This window comes from Paramormyrops kingsleyae, chromosome 19, assembly GCF_048594095.1.
Source record: "Paramormyrops kingsleyae isolate MSU_618 chromosome 19, PKINGS_0.4, whole genome shotgun sequence".
Classification (NCBI taxonomy): domain Eukaryota; kingdom Metazoa; phylum Chordata; class Actinopteri; order Osteoglossiformes; family Mormyridae; genus Paramormyrops; species Paramormyrops kingsleyae.
The window spans coordinates 24622432-24645619 of NC_132815.1; the positions used below are offsets into that span (position 1 = coordinate 24622432).

Sequence of the window (23188 nt, forward strand, 5' to 3'; positions counted from 1 at the left end):
ATGTTTTAGTAAGCATACACGTAATTGGATGTCAGGAAGAGTGTTTGGACACATACACATAAGTGCTGGCTAATGTGTACAGTCTGTGATGTTACCATCACACGCCCGTGTCATGTAAATATTAAGTGTTATGTGTTGGCTGGCTGCACCTACACATGTAGCATGTTTTGAGCACGCAGGCAGAGGAGGAGTTTCAGACCGGTCTTACGTGATTTCACTGAATGATGGAGGGAGTCCCAGATCCGTGTTAATTTGTCTGAAGCTAAATATGCTTTGAAAGCGAATGACTGTGCTGAGCTATGGCCTGATGGTCGGTTTCACGCAGGAGAGTTAGAGTCAGAGAACCTGCCCCCCATGAGGACCTCATCTCTGTATTTGTATATCTATGTGCACAAGGGAAGTTGCTCAGTCTTTGTTCTTTTGAGGCTCCGTGGGAGACGTGAGCCATCGCTCACACCCCTATAGCTTCGACAGAATCAGCCCCAAAAGGTTCTGCTGGGACCGTCTGGGGCAGCACGCCTTTGGATGTCGTTGAGGCCGCCTGAACATGGTGCCGTCTCGCCTCATCTCAGCTGAGGCCTCCTCCATCTAGTGGAGCACAGATGTATCTGCTGTGCTCTCATTTACGGGCGAGAGATATTTCAACTTCTATTATGTAAACTTCTATTAAGTGTTACTGCCTTATGTTGGCCAAACCCCAAATCTGTAAAATGAGATTTTTATGAAACGCTGCTAATATGACTTACATTTTAACACAGTAGGAGCTTTACTTTGTTTTTTTCTATTATTTGTTCATGATCCTCCAACACATTGAGTGCTATTATCTGGCAGTGAGTTCATGCCTTTCATCCTTTGACTTGATAGCTGACTGGACTTTGATACTTAACGTCTGACCCCTGACCTTGTAGATATCCTTTCTTTTATTTCATACACTTTTCTCACCACAATATATGTTATAGAATTTCCACAAATAACTTAAGCTGGGACAGGACCAGGGAGGTAAATATATATTGTGTGTTAATCTGTATGAAGAGACCAGTAACTTGAATTTGGTCTTGGAAGATGTCAGTGGACGATGTCAAATAGATTTTTACCGAAGTTTGCAGTGTTTCTTTGGGAAAGGGTATGTGGGTAAGGCTTAACGATGATCTTTTTCCGGGTATCAGAAATTTTCCCTTCCCATGAAAGTATGTGCAGGCAATCAGTGAGCAAACTGAGCTGTAGATGAGGTGGCCACTGACGCGTGACACCATGTTTAGTCCTGGCGGAAAGTATAGTATGGGAAGGCACTAGTACTGATCATCTATGCCTTTGCTGTATTAGTAATAATTAATATGATACATTCTATATCTTTGAAATCTCTGCACTTCGACACTATTACCTCTAAACCTTCCTGAAAATCATGTCTAGTTGGAATTGTGCTTTTGTTTGAAGATTTAAAGAAAAATTACATTATATTACTGAATACCACTGTGTAAGGGAAAGGTATATTTTATCAGACAGGATTTTATTTTTTATTTTTTTAAGATTTCCGGTCTATTGTTTTCTGAGGAAAGAATCCCTTGAAATATCAGGTCGCTGTTTTTTAAATATTTCCCAGAACTGTGTCATTAAGAAATGAAGTTTCTTATGTATGTGTAGTCTGATATGCATTTTTCAAATTCATTATAATTCATTGCATAGCATCAAATCTCAATTGACATTTTATATGAATATTATACTGGCTTCAAAAATAGTTTTAAGGTAATCCAGGTGTTGCATTTGATGCAATGTCCAAAACTGATACATTCTATAATATGAAGGATTTTTAGAAGGAAGACACACAGAGTTTTGTCAGAAATGTCTGTCAGTAATTTTTCTAAACCAAAATAACGCATGTTGTGTGTCACAAAAAAAAAAGTGTGATTTGCAGTTTTACAGATCGACAGATGGTAAAAGTGGGCTAGTTTCAAACAGGGCTCATTTTCCTCTTACTTCACTAACAAAAAACATAAAGCACCATATATTTAAAAAAATATGATTATACATCAAAATGCTAAACATGTGAAGAACTAAATTTGGAAATAAGTGAAACACAAAAAAAGAAAATGAGAAATTTAATAAATATAATTCACTCTGAGTATAGAACTTATGGTTTAACTTCAGCCAATGACCCATATATAATTTTATTTTATTAAAAAAAAAAAAAAACAAAGCCCTTTTTAACTGGCTGCTGCATTTATTCATCATAGATTGGCTACCCCTACAAGATAGGTTATGTCAAACAGTCTAATGGAACTGATCATGCTTTGATTTTTTCTGAACAACATGGAATTTTATACTATACAAAACAATCAGGAACAGATACTCAAATAGCAGTGAGAATGCATTCGATCAGTTGCAAGCAATTACTGATATTCACTGCAGTGCAACAAGGAACACTACTATGTGTATACCAGTTTGCTACTGACTTATCCTGTATCTGCGTGAGCTCGATGTGTAATGCACATCATGTGTAAGGAACTTTGAAATCTAAAACTGTTTGTGCTGCCCTTGGTAGAGCAGTCGAGCAGTCAGTGGCTTGGCTTGAGTAAATAATGGAGGCTTTTATATAGCGCGTCATGATGCATTTATGATTAAACAAGCTGAAGTTTTCTTCAGCAGTTATGAAAATGATTATGTTATTCATCGTTACTGCGTAGACAGGGTGCTGTTTTGTTATAGTTTTGTGGGGCGGTAATTGATGTGTGGGAAGCCTGCTTGTGTGCAGTTTGATTCTGTCCGCTGTGAAAGTGCACAGTGCTGTACGTCATAAGACTCGCTGTAGCTGCTTAATTATGTCTGGTGTCGCAGGGTCAATTTAGAGAGTGGAAGTAGTCCTGGACGTTGGTTTCAAACAAACAAGCAGGTAAAGAAGCAAACAAAAATATACAAATACATAGATCAAACGGTGGGAACAATTACTGCAGCTATCACAGGAAAAGTAACTTTATTGGCAATGGCAAACTGGAAAATTAAAACAATAATTTTTGCACCACCGTTTCATGTTCTTTTTATACTATTACTACTATTTTAAGCTCCATGCCCAGGAGATTTAATTAGGCCTGAGATCTGGAGCTTGATTACAGGACCATGTTTAGGTCCCTTAGGTTTCCTCAGCAGATGTCTATCACGGGCTGACAGACACAACCACCAAGTGTTTCTCAAGTATTTTTGTGAAAAGCTTGACTTCTGAGTCTGGGTGGGGGGTGTGAATGTACATCCCCAGACATCTTGTTTCTTAAGTCTATGCCACATATGTGTGTTTTAGTTTATTATTAAAGGCCGTGTATTTGGTGCGAAAATGTTAGGAACCACAGAACAAGAATTAAGACATATAATGTACATTTTGGTACTAATGAGCATACATGTTTATTTTGGCATAATGAGAGCCTGGCTGGAAGGCAAGAGCATTTGATTACTTTGATTTATTGTTGTATTGTAGTTATTGTACAATGTCATACAGAAAAACAGTGCTTAAATCTGCCTTACCAGTTATCTCCTGAGATAGTTGTTTTAAAATCCCAGCAGTTTTAACCAGAAAATAAAATGGCAAAAACAAAGGATTATCTTCCAAGCCTATGTACAATTGAGACAGATAATGCACAAATAATACAGAATGAGACAGATCATATAAACATACAGCTAACAAGGAACTGGCTTGGGTGCAGCTGCTAGGCTGAGCTAACAATGCATGACCAGTAACAAGTGCAAGGTAGCATAGGCCTATATAGTCTTATTGAGCTACATATTGTAATATCCTAAAAGTTTATTGTGCATGTGGCTAAAATATAATATACTCCGAGTGGTAATAACAAAGGGCTGTTCCTCACATTTCTCTTAGTTTTATAACTCATCTGAGAGAGTGACAAATTAGTAGCTATGAGTACTCAGACTATATTAAGCTAACAAACTCATAGCCCTGCACCCACAGCAGTTCCAGCACTCCATGCTGCTTATCAATCATTTCACATTCCACAGTCCATAACTGTGCCCCCCCCTCCCCCCCCCTCTCCCTGGCCCCATCCCACATATAAAAAGAGCTGCTTCAGCCTGAGCGACTGCCATTCAGAGTCATGACAGCCTCACCTACTCCCAGCAAGATGCAACAAGATGACAAGATGGTCAGGTGGCTGAGCTCTTGCTCAGACCAGCTGCCGTGGCGATGGCAGTAGGGTCTGGCTTGAAATAGTCCTGTAGAAGGGCAACTTTAGAATAGAAATGTATCTTTCTTCATTTCTCCTAAGGGATAACAGGTTTCCCTGTTCTGTAACAGTACCTTTTAAAACTAAGGGGATAGTCTTTGAGCACTTTTTTTTTTCCTTTATGAGACTCTATTCATCGTTATTTTTGAACTGAATTTGCTCCCTCTTGAGTAAGCAGAGAAATGCCACAGATTGACACTTAGGGTTGTACCCTCTTATTCTCTCTCAGTGCTACACTATCCGCCACAGTAAGTGATGTAAATTCCCTGTGTCCTCTCAGTCGACTCAAATGTCCCTCATTGTACCCTGTTGATGTCGCGTTTCTCCTCCATTTGGCTGGTCTGTATTTATATGTATGACGTTTCTCATTGTTATATTTTGTGGTTTGAATATTGTCTTAATGTCAAAGCTCATGCAAAGAAATGTATCATTATGAGAAGCTGATATGTCGATGTGATTATGTCAGTCTGTCGCTGGATCAGTGTGTCTACCTTCACTTTACCTACCATTCGTTATGGTTACTTACACATTTGTTTGGTTACGGTTGGTTTTCTTTCCTTCTCATTTTTGTGTCGGGATTTTTGAATGTTTATCCATTTTGTTTTCAGTACAGTCTTTAATCAAATAATTTAATAAAATATTCATTCATCTATCCACCTGTCATTTAGTCATCCATTCATCTATTAGTTCTTTTGTATTTGTACACCATTAAGATGTAAATTTCATATATATATATATATATATATATAGATATAATTAACCACTGATTTATTTATTAAAAATGTACATAAAGCATTCAAAAAATGTAGGGCCTAGGTACCCACCCCATCAGTAGTGTGATGAAAAAATTATATTATGCATGCAATAGACTTCACAAAAAAAAGCATTATCGTCCTCTGAATAATGAGAGGATAAGTGGGCCCTCGGAGAGCTTTGCACTTTTATAAGTATCCCTGGACCAGAAGATTCGTATGCTTGTTAATACCTCATTGTGATGTACACTGTCCTTTATCCAGAGCCTGTCAGACCACAGCAACTCACATGGAGCACTGTGGAATGGCCCATGTTTCGCTGTTCCCATAACGCTCCCGGAATGTTATGTGAACGTTCTTCGTGAGCTGGGAGCAGTAGCCCTGTCAGGCTGCCAGAGCTCAGTACGGAACAGAACTGGGTTTACAGTTTCTTTAATGTCTTCCATACATGTCAATGTTGTTCTTTCAGGGGAAAAAAAAAGCAATGAAATGAGAGAAAGTAGCAATGACTCATTTATATGTAAATGTCATCCGGAGATGTTGTATTTTCATTGGAGCGATCCAAGTCAGTCTGGCACTAGGGTAGACGTGGGAAGTCTGGGGACCTGAGTCAGAGCAGCCCACCTGTCCTTGCTAACGGCTGTCACCTGCTCTTCACAGGCATCCAGTTTCGTCTGCCTGCCCCCTGTGGTACCGAGCGGACCCAGCCTCAGCCACAGACGCCTCCAGGTAAGATGTGCCCCCTACAGGCTCCCACGCCTTAAATCAGGTGACATTAAAGTGACCGCCATGCTGGTTAGGGCTAAAAACTCATTAACCTCTGCTAAGATGTTTATTCATTGGCCAGCTGGGAGGCGTTTGAGACCCCGCTAACAAGGCACTCGTGGGGAATCGGCTATTCATCCGGCACGCCTCGGAGGACTGGTTTATGTCTATTAACTACAGTAGCATTTATGCAGTTTTCTCGGCTTAATTACCACCTCAAGTCGCCTATCTGACTGTATTGCTAACACAGAGATGCTAATGGCTGCTCTGATGTCTAAAACCAATATCATTTCACACTCCGTGCTCCCTGTGGGCGGCCCCTTGTATACCACTCACACATGGTCTCTGGTAGCTTGGATACACTCCCAAATTATTAGCTCTTCTCTGTCCAAAGAAAGTAAGGAATAGAGAGTTAGACAACAAGTGAAAATGCATTCAAATAACAGTAACAGTATATGAAAGTGCGAGAAGTTTAAAAGTCATAAAAATCCACATATAAATATTGTCTGTCAGCTACTACACCTGCAATTGTGTATGTGATAAACTTAAAGATGGCTGTTTCATTTATGGTTACATTGCATTTATTTATTTAGTAGATGCTCCTTTGCACAGTGATGTGCAAGCGAGACTGATAGTATACTGATAGTATACTACAGTACAACCATACTGCTGTCAAGGAAACAACTGACCAGCAGAAACACTGCTTATGAACGTCTGAGAGTAGAACATGTCCGTAACACAATTTCCATCGTATTTACCCAGGCTACTATATACAAGTGATTAAGGAACAATTCAGGCACGCCAAATAAAAGGTGTGGATCTGCTCATTTTGGAACATGCTGGCTGCGATAGCGAATAAGGTTATACGCACAAACCCCTGAGGACAGCCTGTTTGTGAGAACATGACATTGTGAATTAAGTTTGTGTGACAATCTGCGAGAATCTCTGCATGTTTTCAGTGTAGAAAAATCAAAGCATGCGTGTAACATACACAACATAGAAATATTCAGCTGACAGCTGTTTCACACAACATATGCCGCTTAATGTATTACAAGAAACATCATTAAAATATATTCTAGGTTATTTTACCCTGGTCTTATGGGAAGTGGGAGACAGCCTCTGGCATGAGGTGCGTTTTCATACTACAGCTGCTTCAGTAACACACTTGTATGTAATATTGTGCCTGGTAGGATGAACAATGTTAGCCCATCTCATAATATCCTCAGACAAATACAGCAATTCATTTAAATCTATTTTCCTACTGAATAGTAGAAAGCTTTAATTGAGACAAGGTGTGACTGCTTGATGGGTAATATAACCATGTTATGAGAGACAATAGCTTTCATTTGAAATCATAGCTGTTCTCAAAATTTTACCCTTTCTGTGCATGAAGACTTGAGATGCTGTCTGGGTGCCTGTTTGTTTTCATTCATATTATATGAAGGAGCTGTGCATCATGTGACTTGACAGTGCCATTGTCCTTTAAAGAATAAAACCACCACTGTCACCATGGGGATCTGATGATTGTCTGCTATGACAGAGCTCCAAATTTTGAAGGGTAACTGCTGGATTTTTTGAGCTATGTGTTTTTTTATGCAGTATTTGGGTGGAAAAATATATATGTGGAAAGGTCATATCTGTCGGGGCCGCTGTCTGGTCTCCACGTAGCATGATATGTGAAATCTTCAGTGAAGAAAGTCCTTACAAGCTTTGACATTTAAGTAAAACTTCCTTAATGTGGCATAAGAATTTATTTAGACATTTCAGGCTCTTTGTTCAAACCTCTCATGGGTCGCGCCTTGCAGCTGAGGTTGAGCTTTATTTGGAATGTTTTGTCAACCAATTCTGTATGTTGACATGGTAACCATACATACCATTTCCAACCTGTAAGAAACCTGGTTGGGTGACTGTCATTCAGTTATTATTGAGGTTCTAGGACTGTTGTCCCACTACTTACAATCAGACTGTTTGATGTATTTATAACGATTTACAACAGAGGAAAGTTTATGAAGATTTTTTTCCTAAATGTTTTACATTTTTGTGGTCGTACTTTTGCTTTAAACATTTTATTAGAGATAAAAAAAGTTTCAAATACAAAACAGTGACAAAATCTTGATAGGTAAAGGTCTAAAGATGGCAGGAATTGATTGGATTATTGTGTTATTAGGCCAGAAAACTGGTATCATAGCTGTAGAAATGAAATTCCGGTCTTTAATAAATTATTCGTAACCAAACATTTTTTCCCCTCTGAGGCACTGTATTTTCTCTATATTCTCTACTTCATTCTCCAGTTTTATTAAATAGTACTTTGCAGTGGGGCCATGGTGGTACATTGGGGAGCGCTGTGGCCTCACATCTCTGGGACCTTGATTTGAGTCTCCAACATGGCTCCATGTTTGTGGAGTTTGCATGTTCTCCCTGTGCCGTCTTGGGGTTTCCTTTGGCTACTCTGGTTTTCTCCCATAGTCTGAAAACATGATGAGGTTAATTGGAATTACCAGATTGCTCATTGGTGTGCATGTGTGAGTGAATGGTGGCACTGCAATGGGTTGGTGCCCCACCCTGGGTTGTTCCCTGCCTTGCACCTATAGGATTCAGACAACCTGGCAACCTTGAATAGCAGTTATAGAAAATGGATGAATAAAAAACTTTGTAGTTTGCTATTAGAATTGCCATTAATCCAAACGATTTATCATGTTTCTTAATTAATTTGTAATTCTAAGATAGAAGCTGATTAATCATACTTCAGACAGTCAGACAATGACAGAATATGCCAAGATGTCATTTGTTAGATAACTTTAGTGAATGATATTGATGTGCCTGCATTTTTATCCATATATATATATACACACACACACACAACGGTACCTCAGAACTCGAACTTAAGCCGTTCAGAACTCGGGCTTGAATCCTAAAAAGTTCGAGTTCTGATCGAATTTCCCCCATAAGAAATAATGGATAACCAATTAATTGGTTCCTGGCCCCAAAAAATTACACCTATATATGGTTTTGTCTAGCATTTAAACACAAAATGAACAGGATAAAACAAGAAGAGCATTTTTTCATAATGGCTTCAAAACGATAAAGAACATACCCCAACATTACCCCTGTCCTGCCCCGATTGTCCGCTCCTTCCGTGTGCCACGCCCCCTCGTTAACCTCGTGTGGAATCCCCATGTGATCAGCTGTTTCTGGTTGTTGTCATTAATCCTCTGTATTTAGTCTGCGTTTCAATTTGTTTCCCCAGTCCGGTCATTGTAACGTCATTGTGTTGTTCTGCCTGTTCTCAATTAAACCCCGTGTTTCCCGATCGCTTGAGTCCTGTCCCTGCTTCCCCAGTCCCGGCTTGGCAGATTGTAACAACCCCAAGCCATGACCCAACACTGCGCCAACACTAGACTATGCCATGCGGTCCATTGTTTATTTTTATTATTACTCGTTAATTTGTTCGTAAATCGCAAAGTTTTAGGTTGTAACATTTGTACAACTATTGCGTAACTTTTTGGTGAGCAATGTCTACCAAAATGATATAAAGTACAGTGTATCACCTGATATTTTCAATAAAAAAGCACTATCACCAACAAATGATGATATCACAGCAAATGAGAGGCTGAGACTAAAGCGTTACCCTTTGTTTCCGCTGAGAGACGTGCCGCGTGACCCCCACGCGTACAAGTTATCTTAGGTCGGCATTCACGGTTTGATTTCTGAGATTCAGATCGAGTTCTAGGTCATATATATATATATATACATTTTTTTTTTCCTTTTCCAATAACTGGTGGTGCCTGGAAAGTAATGTGATATTAAGGGGAAATGAGCTTTTAGTAAACTCCTTGCATTTATGGGGAGGGAAAGACTTCACCACCCATGTCAGAAAGACCCCTGAAAGCAAATCTATGACTCTCGCCACATTCACTCTGCATCAATAAGGTCTTTGCTGTCCTTTCATATTTTTTCTTTCATGCAAGGAACATGGGACTGGCTCATTAATCTGCACCCAGCTTTTCCCTTCTTCTAACAAGGGACACTTTTAGAGTATGCTACCTATTATTATTAGTATTTGCAAAATGAAGGGGATCTATGTGAAGCTTAAGTGTTGTATAAATTGATTCAGGAAACACCCACAGAGGATCTTTCACACTAAACATGAATTCACACACAGTAACAATGTGACTGAGTCTATGGCCTGAGGTGATCTGGATTTATTTATAATGTTGCATTAAAGGTATATAGAAAAATACAAGTATTTATACAAGAGATTTTTACAAGAAGGTGAATGAAGACAGTGCCTTTTATGTTGCATTATAGCTAGCTTATGGGCTTATTATCGCTCAGATTGCATGAAAGTTAATGATTTACAGCAGCAGTAATAAATCAGACAAGGCCCTTAGCTGTAGAATCCAGGGGTTTCTAATGTATTATAACTGTCTGGTACAGATTCTGTTAATTGATCTGTGAAGCAGAGCCCTGCATTGGGACTGGGATCCCGCGGGACCCAAGGGAAATCTCGCAGGAGCGGGCGGGTTTAAGGTTGCCATGGGCGGGAGCGGGCAGCTAAAAATAGACAGCAGGTCCCAAGTTTTTTGGCAGGATGGAGAATGTAACTGATGTTGATAATAAAATTAAGGCTGGAGAGTATGAAACTAAAGATAAGAGAGGAAAATTGGATATCTGGAAAAACTTTAAAATTGTTACAAACAAAGAAGGTAACAAGGGTACAAATCTGGCACTTCAGGGTTGAGGCGACACCTGTTCCGTACTCCGTACACAGGAAGCTGTTTTCCCAACACTATTTTGTGTTATATATTCGTGTTTGTTCTGAGCCATTGTATTAAGTTGTGATGTTCAGCTAGTTTGAATGTATTTCTTTGAAATAGGGTTCAGGGTTCTCTTCTGTTTTTAAGCTGCTCTTGTTTGTTTATAATAATGTGATATTTAAACATTTGTTGTATAGATTTGGTTATTGTTTTTTTTTTTATAACTGTGCAGATATTTGCACATCTGGTTCATTTTTGGCCTGAGTTTACATTTATTTGCGATTCAAAGTCGAGAGATTTTTGTTGAATTTGTTTTATTTATTCATTCTTGTTCTACTGGAAAAAAACATTTAATGCATATAAATTTATTTCATCGTACAGTCTGCGGGTGCAGGCGAGATTGGACAGAAATATTGCGGGAGCGGGCGGGAGTCACAGAGACAAACAGCGGGAGCGGGCGGGAGTCACAGAGACAAACAGCGGGAGCGGGTGGGAGTCACAGAGACAAACAGCGGGAGCGGGTGGTAGTGGTCAGCAATTCAGCGGGAGTGGGATTAAAGGGCTCTACTGTAAAGTCATGAACTCTAATCCCTCTTTTAACTGCCCTCTATACATTTCCAGCAGTAACATACGCCCCTAGTTACAAGAAGACGCCCCCGCCAGTCCCTCCCCGGGCTGCCACCAAACCGCTCATCTCCGTCACTGCGCAGAGCAGCACCGAGTCCATGCAGGATGCCTACCACGAGGCCCGACACCCCCGCACCAGCCGCTGGCCCCAGGACGGCCTGGGCCGGGCGCTCTACAACTCCACCGACAGCCTGGATAGCACCAAGGCCGTCACCCTGGCTATGGAGACAGCGGCAGGACGGCGGCACGCGTCCACGGGCAGCCACAGCTCTGTGCAGACGTGCGACAAGGCCGTGTTGGTGTCCAAGGCTGAGGAGTACCTGAAGACTCCCCGGTCCTCCATCGGGATTCAGGTACCTGCCTAAGAGCTAGACATGAGTTACGTTAGCAGGCTGTACGAAAGCACATTTTGTGTTAGCTGAACTTCAAGTGCAATTCTGAACTCTCCTTCTCAGTGAAGGGAGCGCTCCACGCTAGCCGATGAAGTCTCCTTCTCAGTGAAGGGAGCGCTAAACGCTAGCCCATGAACTCTCCTTCTCAGTGAAGGGAGCGCTCCACGCTAGCCGATGAAGTCTCCTTCTCAGTGAAGGGAGCGCTAAACGCTAACCCATGAAGTCTCCTTCTCAGTGAAGGGAGCGCTCCACGCTAGCCGATGAAGTCTCCTTCTCAGTGAAGGGAGCGCTAAACGCTAGCCCATGAACTCTCCTTCTCAGTGAAGGGAGCGCTCCACGCTAGCCGATGAAGTCTCCTTCTCAGTGAAGGGAGCGCTAAACGCTAGCCCATGAACTCTCCTTCTCAGTGAAGGGAGTGCTCCACGCTAGCCGATGAAGTCTCCTTCTCAGTGAAGGGAGCGCTAAACGCTAACCCATGAAGTCTCCTTCTCAGTGAAGGGAGCGCTAAACGCTAGCCCATGAAGTCTCCTTCTCAGTGAAGGGAGCGCTAAACGCTAGCCCATGAAGTCTCCTTCTCCTGCAGTGAAGGGAGCGCTCCACGCTAGCCCATGAAGTCTCCTTCTCAGTGAAGGGAGCGCTCCACGCTAGCCCATGAAGTCTCCTTCTCAGTGAAGGGAGCGCTAAACGCTAGCCCATGAAGTCTCCTTCTCAGTGAAGGGAGCACTCCACGCTAGCCCATGAAGTCTCCTTCTCAGTGAAAGGAGCGCTCCACGCTAGCACATGAAGTCTCCTTCTCAGTGAAGGGAGTGCTCCACGCTAGCCCATGAAGTCTCAGTCTCAGTGAAGGCAGCGCTCCACGCTAGCGCATGAAGTCTCCTTCTCAGTGAAGGGAGCGCTCCACGCTAGCCCATGAAGTCTCCTTCTCAGTGAAGAGAACGCTCCACGCTAGCCCATGAAGTCTCCTTCTCAGTGAAGGGAGCGCTCCACGCTAGCCCATGAAGTCTCCTTCTCAGTGAAGGGAGCGCTCCACGCTAGCCCATGAAGTCTCCTTCTCAGTGAAGGGAGCGCTCCACGCTAGCCGATGAAGTCTCCTTCTCAGTGAAGGGAGCGCTAAACGCTAGCCCATGAACTCTCCTTCTCAGTGAAGGGAGCGCTCCACGCTAGCCGATGAAGTCTCCTTCTCAGTGAAGGGAGCGCTAAACGCTAACCCATGAAGTCTCCTTCTCAGTGAAGGGAGCGCTCCACGCTAGCCGATGAAGTCTCCTTCTCAGTGAAGGGAGCGCTAAACGCTAGCCCATGAACTCTCCTTCTCAGTGAAGGGAGCGCTCCACGCTAGCCGATGAAGTCTCCTTCTCAGTGAAGGGAGCGCTAAACGCTAGCCCATGAACTCTCCTTCTCAGTGAAGGGAGTGCTCCACGCTAGCCGATGAAGTCTCCTTCTCAGTGAAGGGAGCGCTAAACGCTAACCCATGAAGTCTCCTTCTCAGTGAAGGGAGCGCTAAACGCTAGCCCATGAAGTCTCCTTCTCAGTGAAGGGAGCGCTAAACGCTAGCCCATGAAGTCTCCTTCTCCTGCAGTGAAGGGAGCGCTCCACGCTAGCCCATGAAGTCTCCTTCTCAGTGAAGGGAGCGCTCCACGCTAGCCCATGAAGTCTCCTTCTCAGTGAAGGGAGCGCTAAACGCTAGCCCATGAAGTCTCCTTCTCAGTGAAGGGAGCACTCCACGCTAGCCCATGAAGTCTCCTTCTCAGTGAAAGGAGCGCTCCACGCTAGCACATGAAGTCTCCTTCTCAGTGAAGGGAGTGCTCCACGCTAGCCCATGAAGTCTCAGTCTCAGTGAAGGCAGCGCTCCACGCTAGCGCATGAAGTCTCCTTCTCAGTGAAGGGAGTGCTCCACGCTAGCCCATGAAGTCTCAGTCTCAGTGAAGGGAGCGCTCCACGCTAGCGCATGAAGTCTCCTTCTCAGTGAAGAGAGCGCTCCACGCTAGCCCATGAAGTCTCCTTCTCAGTGAAGGGACCACTCCACGCTAGCCCATGAAGTCTCCTTCTCAGTGAAGAGAACGCTCCACGCTAGCCCATGAAGTCTCCTTCTCAGTGAAGGGAGCGCTCCACGCTAGCCCATGAAGTCTCCTTCTCAGTGAAGGGAGCGCTCCACGCTAGCCCATGAAGTCTCCTTCTCAGTGAAGGGAGCGCTCCACGCTAGCCCATGAAGTCTCCTTCTCAGTGAAGGGAGCTCTCCACGCTAGCCCATGAAGTCTCCTTCTCAGTGAAGGGAGCGCTCCATGATAGGCCATGAAGTCTCCTTCTCAGTGAAGGGAGCTCTCCACGCTAGCCCATGAAGTCTCCTTCTCAGTGAAGAGAGCGCTCCATGATAGGCCATGCTAGTTTTAGATGAACTGCAGAAATGGAGCTAAGCCCATATTTCTGCGGGCGTCACTGGCAGACAGCCCTGTGTATACAGGCCTGCTTAAGATCAGACCAGGCTGGCACTTGATGGCGGCCCTCAGGGATTGCTGGGTGTTCTCTTTCACACGCTCTTTTCTTGTTTTTTTCTGTGGCTTAACTTGGTTTATGCAACTCATAACAGATTGTAACAGAGTTTATCTTTTATCCTAATGTTTTATACATCTGATGTTTCATTATAAACTGACCCTAACAAATCTGGACTGTATCCAATGTTTCATTATAAATGAATTCTAACAAATGGTAAGTGGGTATAATGGTAAGTGTTTCAACCCAATCTGAACCTAACAAATCATAACTGGGTCTTTGTTTCAATCTAAACTAATCCTAACAAATCATAATCGGATGTAATGTTACCATATAAACTCATCCTCTCAAATCGTAACTGGATCTATTGTTTCATATAAATACATCCTAACAAATTGAAACTGGATCGAATGTTTCATATGTACTGATCCTAGCACAGAATAACTGGTTCCATTCTAAACCAGTCCAGACAAATCTTAACTGGATCTATATGTCATTCTTAGCTGATCCTAACAAATTCTAACTGGATCCATGTTTCATTCTGAACTGATCCTAACAAATTCTAACTGGATCCATGTTTCATTCTAAACTGATCCTAACAAATTGTAACTGGGTCTGTGTTTCATTCTAAACTGAAAGTAATGCAGTCTATCCTTTAGTCTACCTTTGGCCTGTACTATGAAGCTGGGTTACTGGCTTATCGGGGTAACTTGTCGGATTTAAGGTACCACAATTTAAATGGACTTCATATTCATTCACTTACATTTTGCCCAGAGTACCTTAAAATCCCACAAGTTACCCTGATAAACCAGTAACCCTGCTTCGTAGTACAGGCCCCTGGTGTCCCCTTGTGGTTATGTATGTGGTTAAGTAATAAAAACATGTTTTTTAAATCAGCATTAAAGTTAATTCAGAGAGTGAAATGTAGAATGAGCTGGTGGGTGGAGTTATGAGGGAAATCCCTGCACTGTGATCTGAAGCGTGTGGACCACCAGAGCACTGTATTTTTTGTTTGTCAGGTGGAGACGGCGACAGACTCTGAACCGGAGAGCAAAGGACTGAGAGAGTACCACTCTGTGGGGATCCAGGTGGAGGACGAGAAGAGGTACGAACTGCTGGGCTTCAGGGGAAATGCAGGAAGCGACCGGACCTCTCAACTGCTGTGCTCAGTGCAGGAGTATTAAGTAACATATTCATGCAGCTCATCCCCCTTTGTCCTCGTACTTTGCTTCCCTGATAAAAACTGCCATTCTGTTGTTCTGTTGTCTGTATATGTGCATACCTGGAACGCGTATCTGTACCGTGTGCTCAGGTGCCATACCTGTCTCTCCCTCCACTGAACCCCCCCCCCCCCCCCCCAACAGGCACGGCCGCTTCAAGCGCTCCAACAGCGTGACGACGGCCGTGCAGGCGGACATGGAGCTGGAGGGCTTTCCCGTCATGGAGGACAAGGGCTTGCAGTTTGGCGGCTCCTTCCAGAGGCACTCGGAGCCAAGCACACCCACGCAGTATGGCGCTGTCCGCACCGTGCGCACCCAGGGCCTCTTCAGCTACCGCGAGGACTATCGTGCCCCCAGCGGGCCCCCCAGCCCACAGCCGCAGCCCTGGCTGCCAGAGCCCTCCCTCGAGGGGCCCGAGTCCGGTCGGGCGTCTCCCCTCCGCCGTGATGGGGCTTGGTTCATGCAGCTGCTACATACGGAAACCAAGAGGATGGAGGGATGGTGCAAGGAGATGGAGAGGGAGGCAGAGGAGAATGATCTGTCGGAGGAGAGTGAGTGGGTCACAATAATTTGCAGAGTGTCGATTAAGGCTTCTGGCATGATGCGTGCTAGACCAAGTCTCAAGACAGGTCTGGTTTTTGAAAAAAGTACTGGAGTCCATTGGTCAGCTTTAGGGTCTTTGGATATCAGGAGAGCCAACATTCAGAGGAGTTTATTATAACTCTGTCAGCTAAGTTGTTCGTATGTATTCACCTTCAATGATGTGGATAGTGGGTTCCTTTTACCCCAGTGAGGTGTTCTCTCTGTGTCTGTTGGTTCCTTTTACCCCAGTGAGGTGTTCTCTCTGTGTCTGTTGGTTCCTTTTACCCCAGTGAGGTGTTCCCTGTGTGTTTGTGGGTTCCTTCTGGCCATTCAGTTGTTCTCTGTCTCTTTCAGTCTTAGGTAAAATCCGCAGTGCTGTTGGCAGTGCTCAGCTCCTCATGTCCCAGAAGTTCCAGCAGTTTTACTGGCTGTGTCAGCAGAACCTGGTAGGTGACCGGCCCCACTGATGACCCCATCAGTCACCCCACACATGGCCGGTGGCTTGCTGCTTATGTGGGTGTGTGTGTGTCTGAGGTGTCTGTGCTCCGTGGAACGCCTCCCAGAAGGTATTACCTCAGCAACCTGGAAATGAACAGAAAACTGCCGATGACATGTGAACTGGGGCTAATACGACGGAGCTCCCAGGTCGGAGCTGAGCTCGATTTCAGTGTCAGTGTGCATGTGTGCGTAAGTTTGTAAGCATATGTGTCATTCAGTCTGATATCTTTCCAAAGCCCTGCTAGTCTTTGTATTTCATTTGCTTTAAAATGTTATTCGCAAATTCATTGTAATGGATGCACATCAAATTGCAGCGTTTCCCCTAGGTTTACAGGTTGGGGGGGGTGGGGGGGCAGTCGGACACCAACAGGATTCCTAGTGTTCATGTGTTTATTTTAATGACAGGCAGTCAATATAACAACTGAACTCTTGATATGGGAAGGTCACAAACGTCTGGCCCATTTACTGAGATCCGCATGCAGGCTGCAAGATGGTCTCCTTGCAGTCTATTGTGGATGTTTGTCTTGACCTGCAAATACATTAACTTTTAGGCTTTAAATGTGATAGCTGATAGCTTAAAATAGTGATAGTTTAAAGCAGAAAATCCCATTGTGAAACACACTTGTTACCCTGTTAAATTTTGTCTGCTTTTCAGGTGATTGACGCGACATATTTTCTAACGCGCGCTCTCTGTCTGCTGGTGGGAGTGTGCTCACCTGTGTGTGCGCGCATGCGTCTGTGCGTGCGCATCGGGGCGGAACTCCGCCATGCGCGATACAGGGAGCAGAGGAGAATTGTAAACGCGTGACCGTGTAGAGACAAAAAACTGTTGTGTAAATAAGATAAATAACTTAAGGCTATTTAGTTTGTTTAAAAAAGGATAATGTATAGATCTGTTCTATAGGAAAGGTAACCTTAATTGACTTCTGTTGTGATCTGGCGCTATATTGAAAGTAAAATTAAATAAAATTAACTTGACCTTCAAGGGGGGGGCGGGAGGTGCCGTTGGGGGGGGGGCGAGGCGCCCCCCCTAATATAATGGTAGGGGAAACACTGAAATTGTGTCTTTATCATCTGTGTGATAAAACATCTTTTGGCTGGAGTGAGGCAACCATGAGGAAAGCTCAGCTTTGATCACCATTACAGTCCATGTGATATAGCACCGATTAGCACTGTAAATTTTGTCAATATGCTGAAGGCTGTGTGTACAGTATGTCGCACAGCGGGATAACGCACAGTGGAAAATCAGACAGTGACTTTCAAAGTTTGACACTTGAAATCTGATAACTGATGGTTCCATTGCTTGGGTGCAATTTACAATATGTATAGGAAAACCAGGCAGCTGGCCTAGAAAGACACAAAGCTGCAGAGTGGCAAGATCAGCAGCCTCCCTGGTAAGGGAATGCTAAGTGAAGGCCTCGCAAGCCGCGTCGTTCTGCAGGAGGACTGGAAACAAGTCATCTGAATTTAGGGCTTTAGTTGGAGTTTCACTGTGTGCCTTCATCAGTGTTATCGTTAAGGACAAATGCTTGATCAGGAAATTATTGCTAATATTAACATAATGTAAATGAATACTGATGTCTGCATGGGATGGATCACAGTTTATTTTTTGGCTGAATGCAAATAGGATAATCTGACTTTGATTGTCTCTTAGAGACACCTAGTGGCTGTGGGCAAAACTGCCATCAAATGACCGAAGGCTGCGCCTCTGAAACCTGTCACCAGCACAGGATTGATGGACTGAACCCAAAGCGTGGTCTTTATCATCAGCAGCGGCCAGGAGGTGGACTGAATGTCCCCCAGTGTGCCTGCAGAGGGAGAACAGCAGCAAAATCTCGGAAGAGTTCAAATTGAACAAAAACACATTTTGGTACAATGTGGTCATAATTATTCATGGTGAAAAAATATGGCCTTGGTCTAACTTTCTAGAGAGGTAATTATAATGAGTGATAGTCTAGCTTAACACCCATTCATCTGTTATCTGAACTGCATATCCAGTGCAGTGTCAGTCTAAAGTTATACAACCACCCCTCATTTAGCAATTAAGTTCCATTCCAACTACCAGATGGTTCAGTAAAGTGGTCGCTAAGTGAAAATCAGGGTAGCCTCAGACTTTACTTCAGCCTTCCATCCTCAGTTTCTTTTATTCGTCATAATATAACATTTTTAACATGTTAAACATTTTGCTTCAAAGATCTACCTCAGGCCAATGCACGTTATTGTCAGGCGTATGGAATTTGGATGTCGATGTGCGCATTGGTCGGAAAATTAATTTATTATTACCACCATGTTTGCAACTGTTTGCTAAATGAGGGAGTCACTAAAGGACAAGGGGTCTTATATCATCGAGTTTTCAGCAGCAGGGCTGTGGGGGCCCCCCTTGATGTAAGCCTCATGGTTTGACCGTAATATGGGCTTGTAAGTTAAGATAGATTGATAATCAGGTGGCCTAATCCCCCACAGGACCCCAGTGCTATGCCAAGACCCACCTCCCAGGACCTGGCGGGGTTCTGGGACCTCCTCCAGTTGTCCATCGATGACGTCACTGCCAAATTTGACGAGCTGCAGCAGATGAAGGCCAACGCCTGGAGACCATTGGAGAGCCCTGAGAAGAAGGTGCGTCCCGCCGGCAAGTGCTTGGCCGCCCCGCGGGCTTCCGGAAGCAGCTCCTCTCCTCTGAACCAGCTAAATATCGGTTTTTAACCCGAACTCTGGTGGTTAGTGCCTGAGCTGCTCCCCTGCTGGTTCTGTCTGTTCGGCTGTGAGCAGATGCCACCTCGCTTCCTCCTCAGCTGCTCGTCTGTCGTCTTTAATCAGCCTCTTTATGGATTTCTTCCTGTTAGAGCCAAAAGAAACGGATGCAGGAATATGGGGATAAAAAGCTCCTCGGCCGCACTGATATTCCATCCACTTTTCTATAAATGGTCCATTTTTCTATAAATATGCAGAGTGGGGGCAAACCTGGGGCTCAACCAGAGGAGCACCGGGCAGGCACATGGCGGAAGGGGTGTGGACAGGGGGGGCAAACACACACACACACACACACACACACATTTTGGCGTACCTGTCAAAATGGGGACCTTCCTTTGATTTCTATGGGAAATACCCTAATCCCAGTCACAGAACCCTTAAGCCCTACCAAGCCCAAACCTTAACCATAAGTAACTAAATAAAACATAAGACTTTTGCCACTTTTGATTGTAGTCACAGATTTTTATTAAATTGAAGTTATCGAAATGGGGACCTGAAAAATGTCCCCAGAAGTAAGGAAGTTTCAGATTTTATCACAATTTCGAGACATTTTGGTCCCCAAATGTGATATATGCACACCCCCCCCCCAACACACACACACACACAGGCAATATTCACACACCAAGCTCACTGAACTATCTGTCTGTGGAACATGAGTGGAATCCAGGGAGAAAGCTCCACAGCAAGGTCATATCAAGGTCACAGGAAGGACTCTCAGTGCTGGAGGATTCAGTGACACAGCATTTTTGGGTAAATCCCAAACTCCTCCCCTCCCCTGCATGTTCTCACTGGTTATTCCTCCTCTTCCGCCCCTGTAGGAAAGGAAGTGGCCGCCCCCCGTACCAAAGAAGCCCCCCAAAGGCCGAGGCGGCGTGACACGGGAGAGGTCGCTGGACCTGCAGGACAGACAGCGGCAGGAGGCGCGACGGCGCCTTATGGCCGCCAAGCGGGCCGCCTCTTTCCGGCAGAACTCTGCGACGGAGCGGGCCGACAGCATCGAGATCTACATCCCTGAGGCCCAGACACGGCTCTGAGGGCCGGGAACCCCCCCCCCCCCCAAGTGGTCCTGTACTGTCGAGCGACTCTCCTCTCCTCACATCGTCACGTTCGTGTCGATTGCGGCTGTGGGAAGGTCTGCGCGATTTCCAGCCCTGCTTCAGCTCCTACCTTTCTAACCAGACCCGGCCTCAAGGAAAACAAAGAGAGTAGATCGGGCTCATCTGTTAGACCTCACCACGTCAGCAAGCGAGAGTTTCTGTTCAGCTTTACGGTTGGCTGTTCTCATTTTAATTTGTCACTGCGGTATACGCTGAATTTAACTCGCCGGGGGTTCAGCGTTGTAATGGGGAGGGTTGGCCCTCCCTTCCCGATACGGTCACATTGAGACACAAAGTGCAGCTCCCTCAAGAACTTCACCAGCAGCACCAGCAGTGGTCCTGGGGGAAAACACCGCCCCCCCAAGGCACAGAGCAGTGATGCAGAGCCAACCCGCCCCCCCGGAAACCATTTCCTCTGTAGGACTCAACAAACTGTGCTCCTCTCTGTACAGAGAGAACTGTGCACAAATAGAAGTGATCTTTCAGATAATTCTTGAAATACCTCAGTCGTGCCTGTCATATAGTTTGGTTTCCGAAGCCCACCCATCCTGCCCAAGCTCTGCTGGGCCGCTGTGGACACACACCAAGCCTTGGCAATGGCCTTCGGCTCTCTGCTGAGATCTAACATCTAGCAAAAGGCAGGTCGGTCGGCATGGCGACCTCTTCCTGTTCCCATGACGTCGGCTCCATTGTCCCAGTTACAAACATACCACGAGTACCAACATTCCCGCTGTAGTAAATTGGTGGATCAATACTTCCATAACAATAAGTCTCCCCGGTTAAGAGACAAGCGAGGTCACTATTTCAAGAAATATTTCTAACAAGTAGAAAATTACTTCTATGTACCTTAAATTATACTCTTGCTTGTATTTCCAACGGAAATGTACCTAGCGGATATCATCTAATACTGTTGCAATTAAATTGCAAGGCAAGATACAGAGATTTTTACTGATTTTTCATACTTGGTGGATATCAGACCCAACAACAATTCATTGCAGTACTACAGCTGCTTAAAAAGGGGGGGTTGCACCTTCACCCGCAGAAATCTGGAACTTTCTTCAGATGTCAAAAGCAGGATAGTTCTGAAAAGGGCCCAAAAGACATGCAAAGGCAACCCGCTTGACAGTCACACTGTTTTCAGACTGAAGTTACACATTCCACAGCTAGCTTGGTTTCTCTTACCGGGATGATTGCATGGTTTACATAGATATCTTGAAAAGTATTATTTTGAACGATGACATAGGGACATAGATGTGGAGTGATGTGGTTATGGAAAGGAGAGATAATGGTGGCTTGCTGTAAGATGTGATGTCTGGATAGGAGCAGTTGGAGGTAACGGGGTGTCCGTGAGTGGGTGGGTAGGGGAGGCAGGGGGCAAGAAGAAGGTAGCAAGGGGCAGAATAACTGGGAAACACGATAAATGCTAGCTGAAGGGGAAAACCATGCAAGAGAGATTATTATCCATAAATCATAATAATAAGTCATAATGAAAATTCATAATGAGCTGTGGGAACTGGCCTTAAGTGAGGGGGGAGCATGAGAGAGGAGCAAGCCGGCCTAAGCACAGAGGCTTGGACCTCAGCGTGACACCCGGGCAGATGGGGATGTGCCCCCTGCAGTCCACTCCAAGCCAAACGCTCACGCCTCTGTGCCAGGCTTTCGGTGTGTTGGCGATCCCATCCCCCGCTGCCGTGTCTCTGTGTCTGTGTGTGTGTGTGTGTGTGTGTCGGTGTGTGTGCAGTATTACAATGATATTAGATTGACATTCCACATATATGAAAACAAATCAGTTTTACCAGTGTTATTACAGTATGTAAAGATGCAAACAACACTTTGAAGCGGTTTGGCTGCAAACTGCGAACGGTGCTGCTTTTTACTCTTGGTGTCCTGTTCTGGCACCAGCTGCCTACGTAACACAAACACTTTCTAGTGGTGGATTTGATATCTCAGCGCATCCCTTATTAAAATACCCAGGAATTGACTTTGCCTAGATCTAATCATCTTTGTAGAATAAAGACTATATTTTTTAATCAGCAGGTTTAGGGCAGGGAGCAAAGAAATCCTGCCATTTGTGCAGAATACTGAAGGCATTGCGGGCCAGTCCGAGTCCCTGCAAGGCTCACAGCCCAGGTGAGCATTGTGTTCATTGGCCGGCAGATTCATAAACCCCTTAGCATAGAGAAGGAGCCCAAGTTCTAAAGGGTACCTACAGAGTCATAAGTCACACAGATGCGGCCTGGGAGGGCAGAATTGCCTCAGTGTTGCACTTGATCCAAGCCCATGGGCACATTTCCCCTATGAGGAGGGCATTGCGGACCCCAGAGGCCCTGAGGTGTCCTAGCCGCACACGTACTCGGCATTGGCCACTTGTTTGTAAGCCCTTTTATGATTCGCCAGGCAGCCTGTCCATCCGCTTTCTGTCCCCTCAGAGGAGACTTCTCTGACAGGCCGCCTCAAAGCCAACTGGGGAGCTGTGGGTCACATACACAATGTCCTGAGCCGACGCACTTTCACTCTGGTATTTTAAGCTAGCTTCAGCCATGGATTCATGTTCAAAGCATCTGTGAGCTCTGAAACCGAAGGCTTCAGCCTTATCTCTGTCACAAATGCTGATTGATGTTGGAAGGTTGGGATCACAGGTTTGGAGAGGTGCAGGACTGCTGAGCGCATGGATTGAGTGTAATTTGGTGGGGGGGGTGTATCCTCGTGGAGCTCCCTGCAGGCTTGAAGCCTCTTAGAGCCATGATGCGGTGGTATTCTGACCTGGTCATGTGACACTGGGGGTTTCCTACTCGTCCCATGCGTGGTCACATGACCCTGGAGGCTCACGCCTCTTCACTTCAGCACATGCCCGGGTGCAGCCACACCCCAAGTAGAAAAAAGCAATATATGTCATTATATAACAGGAAAGCCTAAATGTAAGGGATGTGTTTTTATATGTCCGTACATACTTCTTATATCGCAAATTATGCTATTTCCTCTTTCACACACACACACATATATATATACATATATATATACATATATATATGTATAT

The 23188-nt window shown here is 44.7% G+C and overlaps 1 protein-coding gene across 1 annotated transcript; it reads left to right on the forward strand.

The window, feature by feature from the left end:
* Positions 1–3403: 3403 nt before the first annotated feature.
* Positions 3404–22842, forward strand: LOC140577601 (disks large-associated protein 2). The gene is made up of 9 exons (XM_072703111.1): positions 3404–3422; positions 4427–4471; positions 5636–5704; positions 11119–11477; positions 15023–15108; positions 15368–15774; positions 16160–16251; positions 18767–18919; positions 19873–22842. The coding sequence occupies exons 1-9, from the start codon at positions 3404–3406 to the stop codon at positions 20086–20088; spliced, it is 1446 nt and encodes a 481-aa protein (XP_072559212.1). The 3' UTR covers positions 20089–22842.
* Positions 22843–23188: the final 346 nt, after the last annotated feature.

Bases quoted from the DNA above. Each gene is read 5' to 3' on its own strand.
- LOC140577601 (XM_072703111.1), top strand. The intron at 15,109-15,367 runs GTACGAACTGCT...CCCCCCCAACAG, and splicing joins CAGGTGGAGGACGAGAAGAG to GCACGGCCGCTTCAAGCGCT. The intron at 16,252-18,766 runs GTAGGTGACCGG...AATCCCCCACAG, and splicing joins GGCTGTGTCAGCAGAACCTG to GACCCCAGTGCTATGCCAAG.